The following is a 22,710-nucleotide window of genomic DNA, read 5'->3' on the forward strand; positions in this document are numbered from 1 at the left end:
AAACAAATCTAAAATAATACTCTGGACCAAAAAAACTTTTGTTTTCTTAAGTTACAGCATTTCGTGTGTGAAATAAAAATTGTGACTATCTTAGCGGCGTCGCAAGCCCGAGATGCTTGGGCTTTTGCGTCGCGACGGAGAAACGCTATTCTAAAACTCTCTCGTGTCGCGTGCGCTAATACAAGCGCTAAATTTAGCGCTAGCGTGCGCTAAAATTGCGAACGTCATTCTAAAACTGCCTAATAGACAGTTTTAGTGGATCGTACGCTATAGCTTTGCGTACGCAAGGAAATTGCGGGTAGTGAGTACGCATGCGCAGAACGCAATAAAAGGGCTAGCGTATTGCGTACGCACGCAACGCTGGAGATTTTGCGTTGCTGGTTAGCGGGCCTTGCGGGACGCTCTCGAGATATCTCGGACCCAACGAAAGCACCAGTTTCAAGATGGCGGTTGCCTCGACTGGCGCAGCAAGGGCGACGTGGTGTTTTCGAAGTTCTTTGTTAAGTGAAATTGCGTGGTGTTCAGCTTGGCGATTCTTTCTGGGACCTACCGCGGTCGAATCAGATCGCCGTGCAGCTGAAGGAGTGCACAGTGAAAATTCGCCACTCGGAATGTGCGTCGACGCTGCGATCTGCTCAAAGCTAAGCCACAGTTCATCGCCGACGGACGAACGACTCTAAAAGAAATCGCCGAAGTTCTCGCTATGCACTGGACATCAGGGTCATGAATTTGATTCCGCGATATCATTGATAAAAGGTTCCGTTTCAACGGGACGAGTGACGGAGGCTCCGTGGTCGAATTTGGCTACGCACTCGTACTCGTAGCCTCTGTGCCCGCAGAAAAGCGCCCTATGCCTTTCTATGACCATTTGAGGGTAAACGTACAACAGCCCTCTGCCTAGTTAGGATAGACAGGAAGCGAAAAATTGGGACTCTAACCAAAAATTAAATTTTCGTTAGAGTCCCTATTTTTCGCTTTATTTCTATGAACATTCAGTAGAAATGCACATACTTCAAGTGCTTTTTTGTCTTAACACTTCTTTCACAAGTGAGCATTACCGTGACTGAGGATGTCTCGTCTGCAAAACTTTGTTATTCAATGTTGCACCAGTGGAACGAGGTTACCTGTCATGCAAATAACGTCCGCCCTGTGTGCAAACCAGCCGAACAACAGCGGTAACGCATAGGGACCAGACGGGACAACGGGAGGAAAAAACGTGGCCGAACCCGTGGCATGGACCCTGTCCCAAATCGATTCCGATGTGCAAGTTACGAAAATTATGAGAACAACATTCATGACTACAACCACTTCAACTCGAAATGTTCTTATTAGATTATTTGATTACTTGACACGAAATATAATTGAACGTCGATCCAAAAGAAACCATTAATTTTCATTTTCTCTTCGTGTAACGTGATTATTGCAATGCGGCTCGTCGTTTTATTTAGTGTGCCAACTTTAACAAACGTAATAGAGTGGCTCTCAACACTATCTGAGGAAATACACGTAAATCTAAGAAATAATAGGTTCCGGCAATCCAATTAAGAAAAATATGCAAATCATATTCGCTTAAATAGTCTCAATGAAGAGTTATAAAACGATTACGGCTTTGCTCTTGTTAGTCAACTCGCGGGGGAATGATGAAGTCCCCAAAGTCAGAAAAAAGAAGAAAAAGGATGCTCGTTGCGATTGAACACACTGCGAATTTTCTTTGACTGGGGGGAGGGGGGGGGGCAGCAAGATCCCCCCCCCCCCCCCCCCCCCCCCCCCCACCTCCGGGGGGACGGATTTGGTCGGATCGCTTAAGCGCGAGACACATGCGCGAAAAATCCATCCGATCCGACGTCCGATCCGGCAATGCGACTGCCTGATCCGAAAAATTTGGTCGCTTCAGACGCCGGATCGGCGATCCGACGTCCGTCCAACGCGCCAGATAGTTTCGTACGGCGGACGGATTGTCGGATGCGTCCAGCCAATGACGGCACAGCTAGCGCCAACGTCATGATGACGCACTGAGTCTGGCGGGACGAAGCGAACGGCGAGGGGAAGCCGGAAGCGTGGATCTCGCTGACCCATTCGAGAAATATGGCTTCGGGAAAGAATGCACGCGCTAACGAGAACGAGCTTCTAACTTCGCTCGTGTGAGCGAAACCGTCAATCTAGGACCAGAGATCTGTGAACGCGGACCTCCGCTGGAGTGCTTGGATCTCCTGGGCGGAGCCGAACGGATAGTCGTGTCGCATGCAAGTTCGGAAGCGTGTGTCTCAAACTGTCGCGTGCGTCGGATCGGACGATTCTGCCGTCCATGTTTATCGGTGCAGTGCGGTGGTGGTTAAACGTTGTTTATTGATGAAAGGGTTATGTAAAGGCTTCTTGATGTGTGCCTCTCGAAATATTCACCCCGCCGCCATCTGTCGGAGCTTGCGGAAGGTGTTTCCTCGCCAGTTCCCACAGTATGTATGTACAGAATGTCACAAAAAAAAAAAAAAAACATATATATATATATATGTGTGTGTGTGTGTGTGTGTCTGTGTGTGTGTGTGTGTGTGTGTGTTTGTGTGTGTGTGTGTATTGTAACGTTCTACAAATACAATTCGAGATAGCTTACGAAATAGTGCTTTACTCGATCCGCAATTTCTATGATTCCCCCTTTTCTTCTTCTTCTATCCCTGCTCTGCCTGGTTTCTTCTTCTTCTATGTCCATCATCTAGCTGTCACATATAAATGCATATATATAAATATATATTTTTTTTTTACCGCAAAAATAAATTAGACATTGCCGAACGCTCATTCTCCGCCCAAAGGTAGCACTAGAGGCCACAATCAGATACAATCAGATGCTAAAGTTTCAGCCTGATCCGATACCTCAATCAAAACTTATAAATGATTTCTGAAAATTTCAATGGGAAATAGGCGGCCGACGGAGTTTTCCAAGACATGGGGCTCTATGGCACCAGAAACCGAAAACGGGAAAAGACGGGCTCATTTTCCTACTGAAATGTTCAGAAAATCACTTATAACTCAAGAATAAGGTATCGGATCGGGCTGAAACTTTGGTATCCGGTTGTGGACCTCCACTGCTACATTTGGACGGAGAATGAGCGTTCGGCGATGCCTATGCTCTGTTTCATACTTAGCGTGCAACGCTACTGGCGCTAGCGTGGGGCTTGATCTGGTTTATCATTTGCACGCGTTCTCGTGCAAACAAAACCATAGAGGAAGCCACGCGCTCGCGCCAGTAGCTTTGACAGCGTTGCACACTAAGTATGAAACAGAGTATAGTTTATTTTTGCGGCAAAAAAAAAACAAAGAAAACTGCAATTTTTTTTTTTTCTTTGGTGACATTCAGTATGTATGTTTGCGATGCAATCTCTTTGCATTGAGAGTCTAAAATTAGACACACCAGACTCAGGAAAAAAAATATAAAGGGTGGGCAACATATGTCCAAATCCTATGTCTAAAGCACTTATCTAAAGGCGCGTTCACACCGGCAATGTAAAACAGTCACGCAATGCGAATAGATCGCATCGCAAAAAAAAATAATAATAATAAAATAAAAAAAATTACATGGTCACTCTGGCATGCGCGATGAGCGAGTCGCTCCTCAAACACTCTCGCCCCGAACACCGCTGATTGGCTCAGTCACTCCGCGACTAGATCGCATCGCAAAAAGTCGGGCTGTGGCTGCTCAGATCGCGTCACTTTTGCGGCGAAAGTTATCGCTCGACTCGATCGCGCCGACTGTTGTCACCGGCGAACCTTCCACGATGCCTCCAACCTCCGCTTAGAGCATGCTAAATGGCGTTTGTCGTCTGTAAAGTGCCTGCTCCATGCGGCACTCCCCAACAGGCACTGGAAACCGCACCTTGCATGCGACCATACGTGCAGCACACCGTGTCCGTCACACCCGTCACACTAGAGTCGTACTTGTGTCAGTATGGTCGGGTACGCAGGGCACCACAGCCAGTGGGTCTGTGGTGCCATACCGTGGTGACGTTGCTAACTTTATATACGTGCGCTCCGAACCAGTCTAAGGGACCCTGCGATCATATTTGAAATGACTTTTTTACTTTTTCCACATAACTTTTACAATAAACCGTCAATGTTCACTGAATGCCGAACAGGCATCCGTTTTCGTCTCGGTTTATTAACTTCTACACAAAAAATTATGAAATATCGACTTTTTCTTGACCGCAAAACAAGCCGTGACGTACGATGTTTCCGGAACCGGAAGTTCTCTCTGCAGTAGGAGATGGCCGGTCGGTTTTACTGCGCCGATGTCACCGACGTATTTTCTGAATCGGCGCCTCTCTTCGCCGCATCGCAGCTGAACGAAACTCAATGAGATACGTTGCGCTACAGCGACAGCATGGGACTAGTCCCATACGCCGGTATGCCTGTTGGGAAGTGCAGATGGGAACAATTTGCCGCGGCGTTTTTCGCGGTCTCGGAGATGCAGGAGCGAGCCGACGTTAAAAAAGATACGTTTGAACTGTCAGCAAGAGCCACGTAAATACCTGTTCACACTCGGAGCGGACGCGCGCGTTTGATAAAGTGCTGTATTCGCGCTGTTGGTAAGCGCTTCGGGACCGATCTTTTACAATTGCAACTCGATACTGACGCGACACTCGGCAAAGAAAGGTTGGACCGGTATTGCACGTATACCTCCCACGAACTGTTACAGCTCGACAGTGACGTGCAGTCTGTCAGAATAAAATTGGCATACCAATAACAAAGTGTACATACCGTGCTACGAAGGTAATCCATACAGCGTTTATTTCAGCTCTATATCACACAAAACAAGGAGAGGATCGACGAGGGTCCCTTTTCGACGAGTGTTCGTCAACACTGCCTCGGAAAACAAGGGGAAGAGATTGACCTCACCTCTTAACCTAAAATTGAGGTCAGCGATCAAACTATAATACGGAAGGGTCCACAAGGGTAGCGCGGGCATATTCCATTCAGTACGCCAGCCGGTCGTAGGCAGACGGTCTTGCGACGAAGCAACGTTGCGCCGAGTCGGAGTGCCTGCTAGGCCTATATTCTGAGAGTTTCGTCAGAGCGGGATTCGCGGCTGTTGTCGCTCTTCTCGGGTGTTTGTGGATCCAGCGTTCTTGTTCGTCGTGGTTTGTTTTAAGTACATTTCTTTCTTGCTGCTTGAAGTCGGCACGCGCGAGATGAACACGTAGAAAAATAAACGTTCAGTCAGTCAGAATTTTGAGAGGAAGGAAATCAAAGGAAATAACCGTTCTAACTTGGCCCTGCCCTACTGCGCACGCGCAGTAGTTGCTTCGTTTACCACACGATAGATGGCGCTTGGCTCTAAGCATTATCAAATTTGGCAATTTTCGCCACACATCTCTAATTATGCTACAAAATGTGGATCTGAATATTATTTAACAAAACTTTTAGGAAACATTCGCCGGCTATTTATTGTTTACGATCGCGGTGCTGGTGAGGTAGGCTCTTACTCAATAGGCGATGTGGATTCGGCTGACGTGCACCGATTCTGCGTATGCATCGTAGTGAAAAGGCAGAGCTTTCGAAGGAAAGAAGTCGCAAAAGAGTCCAGTTTTCTTTTAAAAGTTCTATAGCAAATAATTTTTTTTGGCTCCCTAGTCTTGTGTTTTTGTGTTCCTTTTCACACCTTTTACGACGTGCGGTGGATGAAATTCGATTTTAAAATCATTTCATGGTCCCTTTAAGCGTCTAACTATTTTGCGGTTTCCCCGCCTCTTGGGGTTCGGGCAAGCCAGCGGGCACGGAGGGAGTAACAAAATCCGCGGAAACCTCCTTCACCTACGGGGGCGACCCGCGGTGCCGAAAGCCCCGAAAGCGAGCAAAATGTGACGTCTTTGGTCCTACTGCTGGTCAGAGCCGCTAAAAGCTTCTTTTTAGTCGAAATACAAAATATAAGTGGCGCGAGCCGTCTCTATTATTTATAAAAGTAGAAAAACGGGGGAAAGAGGGTAGCGAGGGGGGGGGGGGGGGGGGGGGCTTCGGTTTTTTTTTTTTTCTTCCAGATATTTCGGACTGTTAAAAAGAAAACAATACGGGGAAAGAGGGCGTGGTCGAGCTAATTTTAATCTGAAATTATTTATGCATATGCATAGCTACTGTCGCTCTTCACTGCATAAAAGATTGCGTAGATGGTCATTGTTAGAAACACTGATCTCTATGACAGTCATTGAGATTGAGATTGTCATTGAGATCAGTGGTTAGAAGCTAGTTGTCAGAAGGCACTACTCGTCACATGCTTAGTGGTTCGGAAGTTCAAAGCTATGCCTTTTCAACCTAAATACCTGTGCCAATAGTAAAAAAAAAAAAAAAAATACATAAATAAAAATAAATGCGGAGATAAAAAGCTGAAAAAAAAAAACTATCACGAATTCACCGGAAGTGTTGTATTCTTGCATATTTAGAGGTTCAGAACTTCGAAACAAGTTTCTTTTACCAAAATGTGTACGGGCTAAAAGAAATACTTCCCAGGAACGTGAAGCGAAAAAAAAAATGTTTTCTTTTAATGACGTGCTGAACTTGAACACTATTAGAAATCTTCTCCCATGAGTTAATTAGGTGAAAAAAAAACAATAAATACATTATTTTGTATTCTGCAGATGGCAATGATATGTACTGTCCGTGGTGTCAATTTAAATGCGATACCTCAAACAACTTGCATAGGTCGGTGTTGTGGGCACAATAGTGCATGGGCGTCAGCCTTCCTCCAACACCAGCACGCCTGTACACTTCTACTTGTCAAGTGCAATAAATAATATCAATATCAACTTAGACGAAAATAAATATCAAGTTTAGGGCATAATTGCATGTAGATACATGTTTGGACATTTCTTCAAAACTCACGTTGAATAACAATAATCACATCTTAAGACGGCACTTACCTAGGCTATACATAGATCATTCTTAAAGAAGTATAACACCTCTACCATAAATAGCTTCGGCTACAGCGCGCTTCAAATCTGGCACAAACGACGATCGTCAAAAACCCGTCGTCCTTCCTCGCCCCTTCGGGAATTTATTTCTTTAAAACTAAGCATGCCAGAACATTGAAACAAACGGCATTGTCTTTCGTAAGGAACGCAGCACCGCGTGTAAATATTCGAGAAGAAAAAAATTACGAATGTACCTCACTACTTGAATTCAAATGAAACCGTCCGCCGGTCTTTCGAAGTTCGACGAACGTCGAACTTTTACCCTAAAAGTTCGAAGTTCGTCGACCTTCTGACTTTTCAGGATTCTAAAGTTCGAAACTTTTCGAATTCTCTTGATAAATAAATTCGAAAGTTCGAAATTCATCGCATTTTTTGGTCAGTCAAGTTCGGAAGTTCGACAAGCATCGAACTTTGCAGCGCAATAAGCTCGAAAGTTCGAAAAAGATCGAAGTTTTTTGCGTAATAAGTTTGACGGTTCGAAAAGCGTCGAACTTCTTAGCTTAACAAGTTCGAAAATTCGACTTCCGTCGAATTTTACGATGTAGACAATTCGAAAAATCGAAATCTTTCGATTCTTTCGAACCGCTTGATTCGATCATCGAAACTTCGATTTGAAAAAAGTTCGCGGCATCCCTATCCAGAACATGCTTTAGTGGCGCCCTCTCGCGCCGTCGACACGGAGTGCGGCAGCCGTGAGTGTTCGATAAGCCCACTACGCCTCCTCTAGTTCACGGCCACTCAAGCAACCAAGGAAGTCATGAGGGAGGTCATTTTTTGCTTGTTTTTGTAATTTTAATTTGTCTGTTAAAATAAAGCGAATTTCGAGAAAAGAAAGTTTCACTAAGTTACTGCGTTCAGTGCGCTCAGGTTCGGTGCAAATTAAAAATCAGTAAAAAGTCCTTGCAGGGGGTCAGCGCATGTACCAAGGCGCAAATGATAACGCGTTAAAAGCGATTTCTGTTTTATGGAGAGACACTTGTATACTCTGCTTCACCTTATGTTGTACCGCAGAGTAGGCTACAAGCGCGAGGTCCTTGCTCTAGGGCAGCGGCGTAGAGTTTCCATTTTCCCGGGGGGGGGGGGGCAGACCCGGAATGTGGCTCAAAAAAAAAAAAAAGGGGGTGGGGGGGGAGAGGAGGAGAAGGTCCTTGTTTTATTTGTTCCGTGGGTTCTCCCCATAAGGGTCACCTGCAGCAGTCGGAGCCTTTACCGAGCATTTTGGTAAACCCGAGACTGGAGAAAAAGGGACAAGGACATAAACAAACGGACACGGACATTGTGACAGCTAACTACCTGGTGTCCCCAAATAAGACGCTCCGCAAAAGAATGACCCGGAAACTTCAGCGGTTTGACGCATCCAGTAGAAATATCTCTGAATACGTGTTTTACTGGCCACATTTATGCAAACATATTGCAAGACTAAACTACCAGTACAAAAAAGCGAATCTTTTTTTTTTTTCTGCAGGGGTAGTTCGGGTCTAAAATTTTGTTGCATAAATGTGACCAGTAAAACACGTATTTCAGGAATATTCCTACTTGTTGCATCAAGGATCTAAATTTTGCGGGCCATTTTGTGTGTAAAGTGTATTTTGAGATGCCCATATAGTACCAAACTCCCCGAGTGGATACGCAGGCGCACCAAAAGTGTTAATTTTGAAAATGGTGAACAGGAGAAAATGAATCTGCTGTAACCAAAATATTTTAATATTTTTATTTTCGTGTGGTACATTTATAATGAACAGACACACGAGGCACACGTTGAGCAATTCTCAATGCAACGGTTACAAAACGCTTACAATTAAAAAAAAAGTATAGAGCAAACATACAAGCATTAACGACGTATCTGCTCGCGGGTTTCATCGTACACTGCTGTTTTTGTTTAGTACATTTCCTTAACATGCTCACTCACAAAAGCAGGAAGTAAGAAAAAGAAACAGAATGAACAGATTGTAGCAATGAGAACACGTGCATAAAAGAGACAGATAATTTCAGCCTTTCGCGGAAGCACGCAAGTTAAAATAAGAATTCTTCCAAATAATATGTCAAATAATGCTACGGAAAAGGCTTACGTTTCAAGAATGTCAATGGGTTCTGAGTTTAGGTTTCCATTTGCGGTGTTCGTGTCGGCTCACGGTTTAAGTTTCAATTGAACTTCGCTTGGCCCCGCTCGTTATTCCGGGACTCCAATCACGATCCTTCAGTTGCTTCCGTCTCTTTGTCAAATAAGCCTCAACCCAGGGGGTTAATATAAAATAGTTTCCACAGGTAATAAGCTCCGGTGACCTTGCCTCAAAGGAAGTGATCAAGCACTTGCTATTCTACTGACTGTTTGCGGCGTATATGTATGAATGCCTTCCCTGGGAATGTTCGTGAAGCCTATTCAGAATAAAACGGAAAAGGGGAGCGGATTGTGCCGCCTAGCGCCGCACTGTCCATACAAACGTTTTAAAAATGACAAAAGGAACACGTATCGGGCATGATGATTATTCTTTCCCCAAAGTTGGCCTTCGTAGAGACTCCGAAGGCCCAATCGCTCTCTTCCCCACAGGCTTTTGTTTCAAAGCAGTGTCCCTTTGTTTTTGTTGTGTTTTGCGATGCTGTTATTTGGCTTCTGGTGAGTATTTTATTGTCATGTTTTGTTTATTTTGTTAACACATGCAGCAGGGGAGAGTGGGGTAATGGTGGCACAAGAAGCTTTAATTATACGACTGACTTCAATTTTAAGAGGGCCAAAAATAATTCTCAGACGGTAGCAAAGACCATTTGATACCACTATACCTTGTGCGAAGCTGGGGTTACAAATTTTTCCGCCAAAAGTTGTTTTCTGGACGAGTATTCGAGTCGCTGTTCGGTGACAAGACTGGTAGTAAAGCCCTTCACTGACCAATCAAAAATGTGTACAATATTTTCTTGGCCGAAAGGGCATTCATTTGTAGACGCGCAAGAAATTAAAATTTTTTTCTTGGCGAGCAGGTCTGCAGAATCAGTCACTGACTCACTGTGTCGGGGATGCTTCCTATTCTCAGAAGCATTTTTGTTGTCTAAAAACCGACAGAGATGTCGCGACGCTTTCAAGACTTTTTTTAGCCTGTCATAGCTGAAGCGGGCACTTCAGCTGTTCATTCAGACAACATATTCCGCGCATCTAACTCCGTCTGAGGGGAATTTTCCACTGAATGTCTGACCTGTCACTGTCCCGAGATCCACCATTTAAAAGCCTGAAAGGAAATAAGAAGCGGGAATAAACAGGCCCCTGTGAAATAGCTGCCAGTCAGGACGGCCAAAAGTCCACTGTCGATGGGCGCAGACCCAAGCCAAGCTCTTTAAAAAAAATCCCGGGCCGGGGCCGGGGGGGGGCTCTGCCCCCCCGTGAAGCCGTCCGGGGGGGGCACGAGCCCCACTGCCCCCCCGTAGTTGGCGCTTATGCTCTAGGGCACATCTCGGCTGCACAAGCTCTCGTGCGTTAAAAGCAGCTCCAAACGCTATGAGCTCGCGCTTCTAGCCTTCTCTGCGGTACAACATAAGGTGAAACGGTGATAACGTCGAGGGAAAGAGACTAAAAATACCAGCACAAGCTGGCATGTTAAAATACTGTCCAGCTAGCAACACCAAACACAAAAAGACCGGACGGCACAAGTCGATGTTCTTCCCGGCTCGGGTCACTAATAATAAAAATGAAAGACATTTACAACTCCCTATAAGGCTGAATCAGAGCGCAGCTCTTGAGGTGAGGAAGGAAGGGTATGCCCCTTCTTCACTCCAATTTAGCGATAAATTTTCGCACATTTCCCGCTAAATTCAGCGGCAAAAAGTCACCGCTAAATTTAGCGCGGAAATATTTCCGCTAAATTTAGTAGGGAAATTTTTCTGCTAAATTTAACAAGAAAAAAGTATTTTTCCCGTTAAATTTATTGGGGAACTTTTTCCGCTAAATGTAGTGGGTAATTTTTACGCTAAATTTAGCTGGAAATTTTTTTTCACTAAATTTAGCGGGAGTTTTTGTTAAATTTTTGCACTACATTTTGTGTGAAATTTCCCCGCCAAATCTTGCAGGAAAAAAATATTTTCACTAAATTTAGCAGAGAATTTTTTCTGCTAAATTTAACTGGAAAGTTCTTCCACTAAATCTAGTGGGGAATTTTTTAGCTAAATTAAGCGGGGAACTTCTTTTGCTAAATTTAGTGTGGAAATTTTTTTGCTAAATTTAGCGGGGAATTTTTTCAGATAAATTTAGATGGGACATTTGCTCCGCTAAATGAGGCGGAAAATTTTCCCGCCAAATTTTGCAGGGAAGTTACTCCAACTAAATTTAGCGGGAGACTTTTTGCGCTAAATTTAGCAGAACATTTTTATGCTAAATTTAGCGGGAAATTTTCCCGCTAAATTTATGAATTTTTTTTTGTTAAATTTAGATGGGAAATTTTTATGCTAAATTTAGAGAATTTTCCCGCCAAATTTTGCAGGGAAATATTGTACACTAAAATCGGCGGGAAAAATTTTCAGCTAAATTTAGCAGGGAAGTTTTTCCGCTAAATACAGCTGGAAAATTTTTTCCGCTAAGTCTGCGGGGCATTTTTTCCACTAAATTTATACGGAAATTTTTTCCACTAAATTGAGTGGGGAAATTTTTATCTGCTAAATTGAACGAGGAAATTTTTCAGGTAAATTAAGCTGAGAAATTTTTTCCACTAAATTTAGAGGGGAAGCTCTTCCGCTAAATCTAGCAGGAAATGTCTTCTGTTAAATTTAGCGGGAACTTTTTTTCGCTAAATTTAGAGGAAAAATTTTTCTGATAAATCTAGCAGAAAATTTTTTCCTCTAAATTTAGCAGAAAAAATTCTCTCCTCCACCTTCTCTTGTGATGTCATTATAGGAACGTCCCATAATGCAACGTGCGGTTACATTGACGTCGCTCAAGCCGGAAACTGGTGTCTAAGGGCTACGCCCTAATAATATTTCATTTGCACATAGAAAAAACTACCCTGAGTGACGTGCTAGGCTAAGCAGATAGGTGGAAACCCACACGCAATGTCACCCAGGGGACAACTTACAGCTGCACATGCACCCACAGGCACCTCTGTGACATCCTCGAGGGTCAAAGCACTCGTGTCAGGTTATCAGCCCATCCATGTGCGAGTTTATTTCAGGTCCCTTCTAGACAAGCCTGTTGACTCTCGTCTTGGCTCGAAGATTCTTTTCAATCTCGAACTGGCGCAAGTCCGCCCTCTGCAGGAATGCTTGCTTCTCGAGGTACCCGTCCTTCCCACGATTATGAGTCTGGATCTCCTCTTCAATGCCTTTCTCTTTCTTGTAGCTCTCCCAGTCCAGCTTGGACTTGTCCAGGACACTGAGCTTCTGCTTTTTGTTCAGGATCCGACTCAGGACATGCTGGACCCCAGCAGGCCGCTTCGTGCCGGGCAAGGGGGTCTCTGCTCCCGAGCCACTCCCCCTGGCCTCCTTGGCATCCACCTCCGTGTCCACCAGGACAGTTTCCCCCGCAAAGTTCATGACTTTGGTGATTTTCACTTTCTTTTCCACCGTCACTGGCACGAGCTTCGAAGTTGTTGGACATGACTGTGCCGCAGCCGGTGGGGGCCGCTTCTTGGGAAGGGGCTCCACGTCCTTGAGGAAATCGGCCCACAGGAGGTCTGCTTTCTCCTTCTCGGCGCGGGTCAGCTCGCTCGGATCCTCGGCCGCTCGGTCCTCGGGCGTTCCAGCCTCGCAAGCGCCCGCGTCCAGCTTCGTGCCGCCTCTGCGCTTCCCAGCCGCTTTGCCCGTCTTGCCTTTCTTGCTGGTGGCAGCTTCAGCGTCGCGTTCGGCGTCATTCTCGCAATCTGCGAGATCTCCCTCGCTGTCTTCACCGGAGGGAACGTAGTCTTCATCGTCCTCGCTGTCCTCGCTGTCGGCCGGTCTCGTCAGGTCATACGTCGACATAATCGAAGGTGTCCGATAGTCACTCCAACACAAAAGAGCAAAACGTTAGAAGCGCTTCGAGTTCCACGGTTGACGGTTGGCGTTGGCCACAGTTCCGGATGTCGCACAGAGAGGCTGCTTTCTTTCGGTCAGGTGGCCGACCCCGCATCTGAAGGTCAATTTGGAGAACAATCGGAGCAACTGAACCACTCGCAGCAAACGCGAACGGCGCGTACTTAGTGCCGGACGCGCCTAATGACCGCTGTCGTTCCCCGCGTTCGCTGGGCAAGCACGCTTTTCTGGAGTTTGTTTTCTCGAGAGCAGCGCGGCAGCGCCACCGGCGGCTCAAGCGGCGTGCGCCAAAACTAGGCGCCCGTTTGGTTTCGAGTTTGTTTTGCCTGTTTCGGCGAGAGGCTGGTCCCCCTTCTCAAGACCGGTTCCCGGACAATGGGGGTCCGTGGGTCCACTGGTTCCTCGGAGACGTCGTCGTCTTCGTCGCATTCCTAGCTCCCGGGTGCGCGTCCCCGGATCCTCGATGCACCGACGGCGGACGCGGCGCGACACGCGGCCCGAACCCGGAGCGCCGCTTTGTTCCAGGAGTCGGGCTTCCCCACAACGCCGATCGATGCAAGGTGTGCGTGCGCGCTGCAATTGAAGGGCCCTGCGAAGAGCCACCTACTTTTCGGGGCTGCACCAGGTGACCGCGCCATGTTTCGGGCCACGATGTGGGCAGGACTGCGTGCGGCTTCTCGGACTCGGTGGGTCAAGGCGTGCGCGTTTGTTGTGGCAGTGCACGCGGCGCTGTCGCCCCTCCACTTGCACTGCTGTCAGTGGTGACATGGGCGAGGAGGCGTGGCTGGTCGTCGCGACCTGCCTGCTGGCGGTCGCCGACGGCTTCGTGACCCAGGTCGACCACACGCACAACCGTCCGGGCCTGCGGGTGTTTGCCCTGAAACCGGCCGGCGACGCGCCCTGGACGTACGATCTCCGCGCGGAGCACGCGGATGACGCCCGCCTCTTTCGGATCGACGCGGCCAGCGGTGACGTGCTCCTGCGGCACGCCGTCGACTGTGAGACTCTATCCACGAACCCAGTGTTGGTAAGGTTACGCGCCAACGGCCCGTCGTCATCCACCGAGCTGCCGCTGCGGGTGCGTTTCGCGGACTGCGCGGTGACGAGTCCTCTCGAAGACGAGACGGACAGCGTGCTGGTGTCTCTCAGGGACGTCGGCGACGAGTGCTTCGTGCGGAGCCAACCGATCGCGAGACTCGGGGACCTACTGCCGGTCCAGTTCGATAACGTGACTTTCGGGCGTCCGTCCAGCCAATGTTGTGCCATCGAAAACGTCGCCGGGGACCTGGTGGCGCGGAGGGACTCGTGTGGGCCCCTGTCGGAGACCGTGAGGGCCACGGTGCGGTTCGGCGACGGCGGGAGCCTCCGATTGGCGGTGAGCTCGGAGAGGCGCCGTACGCGGAGGCAGGCGCCCCACTTCGAGCGCGGCCTGTACATCGCCTCCGTGCCGGAGGGCCGGGACCGGGGCTACGTGGTGGAAACGGTGAGCGCGACGTCGGCCGTCTCGGGGGACCTGTCGTACTCGCTGCACGCCGTGCTGGACGCCCGCAGCCAGGCCATGTTCAGCATCGACCCGCTGTCAGGGGTGGTGACCACCACGACAGTGCTTGACCGCGAGTTCATCGAGGTGCACTACCTGCGCGTCGTGGCCGTGGACGGGGCCACCCAGCCACCCTCGACGGCCACTAGCACGCTCCAGGTGAATGTCCTGGACGAGAACGACCATGCCCCCACCTTTGAGCAAGCCACCTATGAGGCCTCCATCAGGGAGTCCGTCCCCACCGGATTCACGGTCCTCACGGTCAGGGCAACGGACCAGGACACGGGCTCCAATGCCAACGTCGACTACTCCATCCTCAATCCGGACGGGACCAATGGTGCTTTCGGTATCGACTCTAAGAGCGGAATCATCACAACGCGCTCGTCCCTCGACAGGGAGCTGACCTCCTTTTACGCGCTCGTCGTCCAGGCGACGGACTCCGGGCCCGTGACAGACCGAAAGTCCGCCTCTGCCACGGTCCAAATCACTGTCCTGGATGAGAACGACAACTACCCACAGTTTTCGGAGCGGTCCTACTCGGTGAAGGTCTCCGAAGATGTCAACTGGCTCAACCACCCCGAAGTGGCACGCATCCGTGCCACAGATTCTGACCAGGGTGCCAACGCCGCCCTGCGTTACAGCCTGATTGGTGGCAACACCCAAGGCCACTTTGCCATGGACAGCCTCACGGGGTCCGTGACCGTCCTGTCTCCACTGGACTACGAGTCAGCACGGAGCTACCGCCTGGTAGTCAGAGTCCAGGACGGTGGCACACCGTCGCGCTCCAACACCACACAGCTCCTCGTTAATGTGCTGGACATAAACGACAACGACCCTAAGTTCTACACGTCGCTCTTCCACGAGACAGTCCCCGAAAACGTTCCCGTGGGCCACAGTATTGTGCGGGTGCAGGCCTATGATGCGGACGATGGCGCAAATGCCGAGATCTCGTACACGCTGTCTTCGTCGGAGCGTCCGGACTTGCCGCTGAACGTGGACGACGTGACGGGCTGGGTGTCCACGACCCGACAGCTGGACAGGGAGGAGAGTGCCAGCTTCAACTTCCAGGTCGTCGCGCGGGACCACGGGACTCCTTCGCGCTCTGCCACAGCCAGCATCCTGCTCCGGGTTCAAGACGTGAACGACAACGACCCCGTATTTGAGCCGCGAACGTACGAAGCGACCGTCTCGGAGGCCGACCCCCCCGGCACCCCCGTGGTGAGCGTGACCGCGTCCGACCGGGATGAGCATTCCCGCCTCGTGTACCAGATCGCAAGTGGCAACACCAGGGAACGCTTCGGCATCGTGAGCCACAACCGGCAGGCCGTGGTCTCGGTCGCCCAGCCGCTCGACTACAAGCTGGAGCGGCGGTTCGTGCTGGTCGTGACTGCCACTGACTCGGGAGGGCGCTCAGACTCTGCTACCGTCTACCTGAATGTGAGCGACGCCAACACACACCGGCCGACGTTCGAGCGTACGCCGTACACGGCCAGCATCCCTGAGGACGTGCCTGTGGGCACGACCGTGCTGGTGGTGGAGGCGCGCGACGGCGACGTGGGGCGCAACGCCCTGGTAACCTACACCCTAGAGGAGGACGTGCCTGAGTTCCGCATGGACCCCTCCTCGGGGGCCTTGGTGACGGCGCGTCCGCTGGACCGCGAGCGTGTCGGCGGCTACACCCTGGTGGTCGCGGCGCAGGACGGCGGCAACCCGCCGCTCTCTGACACCACCAATGTTGAGCTGGAAATCGCCGACGTGAACGACAACACCCCAGTCTTCCCAACGGCGGGCTACACGAGCACCGTCAGCGAGGATGCCCTGGTAGGCACCAGCGTGGCGCACGTGTCCGCGCTCGACGCCGACCTCGGCCTCAACGGGCAGATCCGCTACACGTTTCTCGGCGGGAATGATGGCGGCGGCGCCTTCGGCATTGACCCCACCTCCGGGATAGTTCGCACCAACCGCGCACTGGACCGGGAGACGGTGGCCGCGTACCACCTGGTGGCATTCGCTGTGGACCGAGGCTCCCCGTCGCTGTCGGCGTCTGTCTCGGTCGTGGTCTATGTGGAGGACGTCAACGACAGTCCACCGCGGTTCTCGGCCGACCGCATCCGGCTCTTCGTGCCCGAGAACAGCCCCGTGGGCTCGGTGGCAGGCGAGGTGCAGGCGCATGACCCGGACGAGGGACCCAACGCCGTGGTGCAGTACGCCATCGTGGGCGGCCCCGACGCGGACGCCTTCTCGCTGGTGGCACGCCCGGGGGAGGCCGCCGAGATCGTGACGCGCACCGAGCTCGACTACGAGTCCCGCCGCAAGAAGTATGTGCTGGTGGTGCGGGCGTCCTCGCCGCCCCTGCGCAACGACGTGGAGGTGGAGGTCTGGGTGACCGACGTCAACGACAACGCCCCCGTGCTCAAGGTGGGCCCCCGTCTCGTGTTGAAGCATGTTGCAGACGTCTCTTTAACGCATCGTTCCTTATACTGTTGGGTTTCACGAGAAAAGCGACAGATTAGGCTCGACCAACATTCTGGTTAAGGTCATCTAAGCAATATGTGGTTTCTCTTTTGGGATTTTAGATTGTTTTTAAAAAGTAGTAAAATCTATATCAATGCGGTCTGTGCAGGTGAATTATACGGCCATGGGGACATAATATAGGGGGCTATTTGTCACGATAAGTTGGTTAATTAACTTTTAGAGCGCAGCTCTTAGGTGCCCATTTCCAGCTTGAGCATCGTCGTCGTCGGCATAATCGCGCGCTGCATTATGGGACGTTTTCCATAATGACGTCACAAAGGTCGTGACGTCATTATCGAAAACGTCCCATAGTGCACTGCACGTGACGTCACGACCTTCACAGTGAGTGACGTCGCGAAGGTCACGACCCTAACGAGGGACGAGGGAGGGAGAAGGAGGAGGGGCATACCCTCCTTTTTGTACCCTCCCCTCCTCCTCCTGAAGAGCTGCGCTCTAATTTGGCATTACAGGGAATAGTAAACGTCTTTATTTTTTTTAAGTAGTAAAAATAAATATATGGTTCCAATTAGAAACTTCCTCAGCATCATTGAACACTACTAAATCAGTTTTAGAAAGACTTGGAGCGCGGGGATTCGCTAAAGTTACCAATCGTGCAATAGGCTCGGGCAGTAGATGCAAATCTGGTGGACATACACATTTTCGTACTGCCATCCTTGCACCTATTGCATGAGCCTCAAGTCTGTTGCGCGAGTGGTAACTTTAGCACTCCGCCATTCTTTCCATGCACTTCAGATCTCTCTAAAACTGAATTTATTAGTGGTTTTCGATGACGCTCAGGAGATTTCTAACAGACCATTATCTCCAAGCGAACTGTGCATTCCGGAAGTGGTGCCGGCTTCCCAGCTGCATAGGGCTGTGGTGGACGTACATCATTTTTTTTTTAATGCGAAAGCATTAACTGGTTGGGCGGGGTCCCATGAAGCGAGACGACGTCATCAGCTTTGAAGCCGCACTAAACAGCACCTAAACTTCTTTCTCCAAGTGAAGCCAAGATCTGATGGCTCCCAGCTTTGAAGCCGTGCGAAAAGCCTGGCCAAACGACACCTAGTTTCCCCGCTCCCAATGGACCTATTGCTATATTATCTAAGCATCAAGGAGAATGCAAGGATTGGTGTTCCACGCACCGCAGGTGCTGCCCTCAGCACTAGTAACTTTTCTAAAGCAAATAGCTAAAACAAATGGCATCTTGCACGCGCATTCGTCAACACTTTATTTTGGTTATTTACTTTGAATCGTTTATATAAGGCTTGCACGTGTGGCGCATGGAACACCAATCCCTGCATTCTCCTTGATGCTTGGGTAATATAGCAAATGGTCTTTACAGCGCAGTGAAGCCGAAATCTGAAGGATTTCGGCTTCAGTCTCATTGGCTGGCACGCGTCATAGTTTCATGAAATGAGGGTCCCGTTGGCCGCTGCACATCAGTTTCAACGACCGCCACCCCATGGTGCTGCGTGTCCGTGCCGCCAGCATGCCGGTAAAACAAAGTGTGTGGCCGCCAAGCGAGGCAACGGCTTCACGCTCGAGGCCAGCACGGCGGGGAGAGCGCGCGCTCGGCCCAATATGTGTACGGCGCATGCCTTTCCCTCCTCACCTGCACACCAAGCGGCACCACAAACTTTTCAGTGCAATAAATACTATCGCTGTAACTATCACTATCACTTAGTACGTAGCAGAAGAATGACGGCATGCTTTCTCATTCACAACTCATAAGGAGTGCTTTGGTGTACTTCGAGCCTTTTTCTTGCCCCGATATCAGCTTGGATTCTCCTGCATGTCTGTACTTCATAAGATTGTGTTGATTGTGATGCCTTAGTTTGTAAGCAAGTGCAGAAAACCAGTATGATTCATCTTATCGCTTTAGAATTGTCTTGCTGTTTGCTTCCCCACCGTCTGCTTCTTCATTTTTCTGAATGCAGTGAATTCCGAGTGAATTCACTGCATTCACGTGATGGTCCCACCGCGGCCGAGAGAAAAGCAATGAAGCCACCACTCGAGCACTCCGGCTTATCTGAGGTCTCAGTGAACCTGGAAACAAGTGAACATCTAGTTCAATGGCAAAGAACACGAAAATTTGAGGGTTTGTCGAGTCGGTGTAGCACTGTGAAACGGCATCAAATGTGTCGGGGGAAAACTGAACTTGGTAGTGCTCAGGCTTGTGCATAACGTTTAATCGAGAATGCAGAAAGAAAAGCTAAATAGGCTTTCTCAAGGAGCGATATTTCTGTAAAAGTAATTCCATTCTGGTTGACGGCCTGTGCGACAAGGTGCAGATGAACGGTGGGGAGAAGCCTGTACACAAAGAACAAAAGGCGCACCATAACAAGTTGCATCTGTCAGAAAGAAGCATCCATGCCAGATACTTTAAAACTGGGTGGAGATGAGTTTTCGTGTAGTTTCCATTCAGTTATTTTTATTTATTTGTTTTATGCAAGCTCCGAATGCTAACAATCGCTTGACGGTTGAGATTTTTTTTGCGGTTTCGAGTGGTGTTAATTCAGAGTGGATCAGTAATGCCAGCCAAAATCAAGTTGTGACATAATAGACCACCAAAAGGTGGGTGAGGTTTGCTTTTTTTCCTATTGGCTGTAAGTGTTGCACTTCTAAATTACATTCTGCGGTGTTTTCACGTTTTGTTTGAAAAAAAAATTAAGACTGCTTTAAAAAAAAGTCGTCTTTTTTTTATGCAATGCATATCGGTAATCGCTTCTCTTTTCTTAGTGATTGTCCCGATCTTTTCAAGCAGATTGTGCTTGAGACATGTCACAATAACAGTTATAACTACCAAAATACATTGAGCAATCAATGTATTAAAAACGGGCGCTGCAAAGCAGAGCAGATATATCAACAGATCGACCGTTACGGAGCGAGTGCTCAGGAAACTTCTAACGTACGGAACACTTCGGTACTCCCGACTACTACGCTGTAATCCTACAGTTTTTAACTAACACGCAATGGAGTGGATATAAATTATGAAGCAGATCGCAAAACAAATCGAAAAACACTTTTTTTTCCTGCCGCTCGATTTCGGCTGCGTTAATCTTTCTCAGCCACTCTTTTCGGGGGCTGCGCAACTCCTGGTGGCTTCGATTTTTTTAACCATATGTTTATTTTCACAAACTAGAAAGTTTGTTAACAAACTTTAGTTAATTATCAGACTTATCGTGACAGTTAGCTCCCTATAGGCCAACGGGCTGTTTACGATCAAACCCTGTTGAGGTGTGGAGAGACACGCAGTTTCCGCACGAGGTGTGGGCGCTGCGTACCCACATTCGCATTTATCTCTGTCGAAAGAAAAAGAAGAGCACGTACTTGCGCATCCCACTGTGCGCGCGTGGAAGTTCCAGTAAACCTTCAAATGTTAGTCAGCGTATGTCCTGTGTCCGTCTTCTACTTTGTGCTTTGTCTTCTGTGTGATGTTTTTCAGTATGGCAAATGATGTCTTCAGAATTTCCCCAATTTTTCGTACCAAGCTTCACCGCTTTGCACCGAAATGCTAGGAGAAACGGCTTTTGTGTCGGGGCACTTTGGTCCGCTCGATGGGCTCGTGAAATTTTGCTCGCTGTTGGGGGTCGTCCTCTTTTGGTCTGCCAATTTTAAAGTACAGTTCCAGAAAAGAAAGCATTGAGCTGTATTGAAATAACTGAGGTAGTTGTTGTTTCGCTTTCCACGTTGCACTTTGCTTTACTCAGCTCGTCTTAATGGGGCTTCTTTTCTTAATGCCAGTATCTGAAATGTTTCTTGCATTATAAAACTGTTCCATTTCGTAGGTCTAGCCTTCAAAGGTGTTGCGGATCTAGCCTTTAAAAGTGTTGCGCATGTTGCCCACAGGACTTCCGCATCGTGTTCAACAACTACCAGCACCACTTCCCGGTGGGGCCGATCGGCAGGGTGCCCGCCTGGGACGCGGACGTGGCAGACCAGCTGCGCTACCGCTTTGTGTCGGGCAACAACGCCCACCTGCTCGTGCTCAACGAGACCTCGGGCGACGTCCGGCTCAGCCCCAGCCTCGACTCCAACATACACATCAACGCAGACATGGAGGTCAGCGTCTTCGGTGAGTCTCTCGCGGCGCCGTGAATTGATGGCAGACACCGAACCGGATGTACCTACTTTACGGAGCTTCTGCATCGGTTGATGAGACCTCTGAATACAATTCCGAGACGTGTTGGAAGTCTGAGTCAGAAGTACCATTGCTTTGATTCCTACTACTGCCATATCAGCCGACATGGACAATAATAAACACATACTTATGGTATTAGTTTTACCGAAATGATTTTTGTGAAAAAGGTGTTCTTGTGGCAAATGATCACAGCCATATTGGTGTGGCTTAAATCACGATTGAAATCATCTTGATTTATATCGTTAAATTTAAATCATTAAGATTTTTTTTTTCCACCCGGAACTGAGTGAATTTGTGGTGGATTAATTTTACGCTTAAATGCCTCGTCGATTACGTGGAAAAGTGCAATGGTTGCACTTTCTAGAAGCCGGGAAGGTTTCTCATCGGAAGCCAGCATGCAGTGTGATTGATAACAGAAGTTTATTTTCTAAGATATATAAGAAGTGGAGAGCATCTAGATGTGCTTCTTAGGTCTGCCCCAGCCCTCATGCAACGTCACCCTCAACACATCGGCTCAAAAGGCCAAAGTCCCCTCCGTGCGTGCTTTCGCCGTCACAGCTCTCGCACGCGAAAAGGCACCGCAGGCTGCTGAGTGCATCTCACTGTCAAACGCCAGCTCCTCGACTAGTGGCGCTACACGCATTTTTCAAAGAGCCCCCTAAAGTTCCCGTACGGAGTGTACACATGTTTTTGTTCAGCGCTCGACAAGCTAATTCGAGAAATGACACTTGAAGAAAGCGAGACAAATAAAAATGTCAATGGTGGAAAAGAAGCGTCAGGCAGATATTTGTCTGGTGCCATACTTTGGTTTTCCTTTCTGTCACAACGCACCTGATGTTGCTAGTTTTGCCCTACCACCAGGCTACCACGGTGGAAGCTACAGCTCCACTCTCCTGCTGTGCCTAGCTTTGAAGCCTAATTTTCAGCTCACGCCAGGAGCGTTGCCGTGGTCACAGTAGCCTGTGATAACGCTGTGCTAAAACTGCTTATTAAAGTCATCGGCATGTTTAGGGGTTTTATCTATTGCTGTGTAGAAATATTTTAATATACCATACATTTGTGTACCTTGTTATTTGCAACGCTGCAATCCGATTTGCAAAACTGCCCGTTCTAGGCTTTCGTTACTAACGGCCTGCTAAGTCTACGTCGCAGACCCGCTTAAAATGCTTCGAGCATTTCTCTATTTGCCTTTGTGATTACCTGAAAGCAAGTAGCCTATGCATACTGTGTCTTTTGAAAGTGCTTAGAGCCAATGCTCACATTCCTTGTAACGGCCTTAACTCTTTCCTGACCATGAGAAAAGTAGCGATTTTCAAATAATCCGTGCAAACGCTTTTATTTTCCTAACTAACTTGGGTATAGAGCAATATGACACATCAAAATGTGGCCGATTAGTTGTTCTTTAAAAAAAAATTGAGGTTAATATAATTTGGAAAAAAGATTCTAAAATATTATTTGTTTGAAAATACAATGTATGTGCGGAAGGCATATAAATGCCAATACTTCTACGGCTATTCAAATTAAACGACAAATAGAAGAAAAACTCAGAATATAGAAAATGTGCCCCTCACCCATGC

The 22,710-nt window shown here is 48.6% G+C and overlaps 2 protein-coding genes across 2 annotated transcripts in view; one reads left to right on the forward strand and one right to left on the reverse strand.

Moving 5' to 3' along the window:
* Window positions 1-12,059: 12,059 nt before the first annotated feature.
* LOC8040891 (craniofacial development protein 1) lies at window positions 12,060-13,178 on the reverse strand. Its single transcript, XM_002401699.5, has one exon. It carries the CDS (start codon window positions 12,882-12,884, stop codon window positions 12,105-12,107), a length of 780 nt encoding a protein of 259 aa, XP_002401743.2. The 5' UTR covers window positions 12,885-13,178; the 3' UTR covers window positions 12,060-12,104.
* Window positions 13,179-13,371: 193 nt separating this feature from the next.
* LOC8040892 (protocadherin-like wing polarity protein stan) overlaps window positions 13,372-22,710 on the forward strand; it is a 103,433-nt gene continuing 94,094 nt past the window's right edge. The window contains exons 1-2 of the mRNA XM_040215540.3: window positions 13,372-16,893; window positions 20,842-21,067. Coding sequence (XP_040071474.1) covers window positions 13,702-16,893; window positions 20,842-21,067 — 3,418 coding nt within the window. The 5' untranslated portion in view covers window positions 13,372-13,701. The remainder of the gene's footprint in view (window positions 16,894-20,841; window positions 21,068-22,710) is intronic.

Source organism: Ixodes scapularis, unplaced genomic scaffold (genome assembly GCF_016920785.2).
Source record: "Ixodes scapularis isolate PalLabHiFi unplaced genomic scaffold, ASM1692078v2 PGA_scaffold8__174_contigs__length_109621045, whole genome shotgun sequence".
NCBI classification, from domain to species: domain Eukaryota; kingdom Metazoa; phylum Arthropoda; class Arachnida; order Ixodida; family Ixodidae; genus Ixodes; species Ixodes scapularis.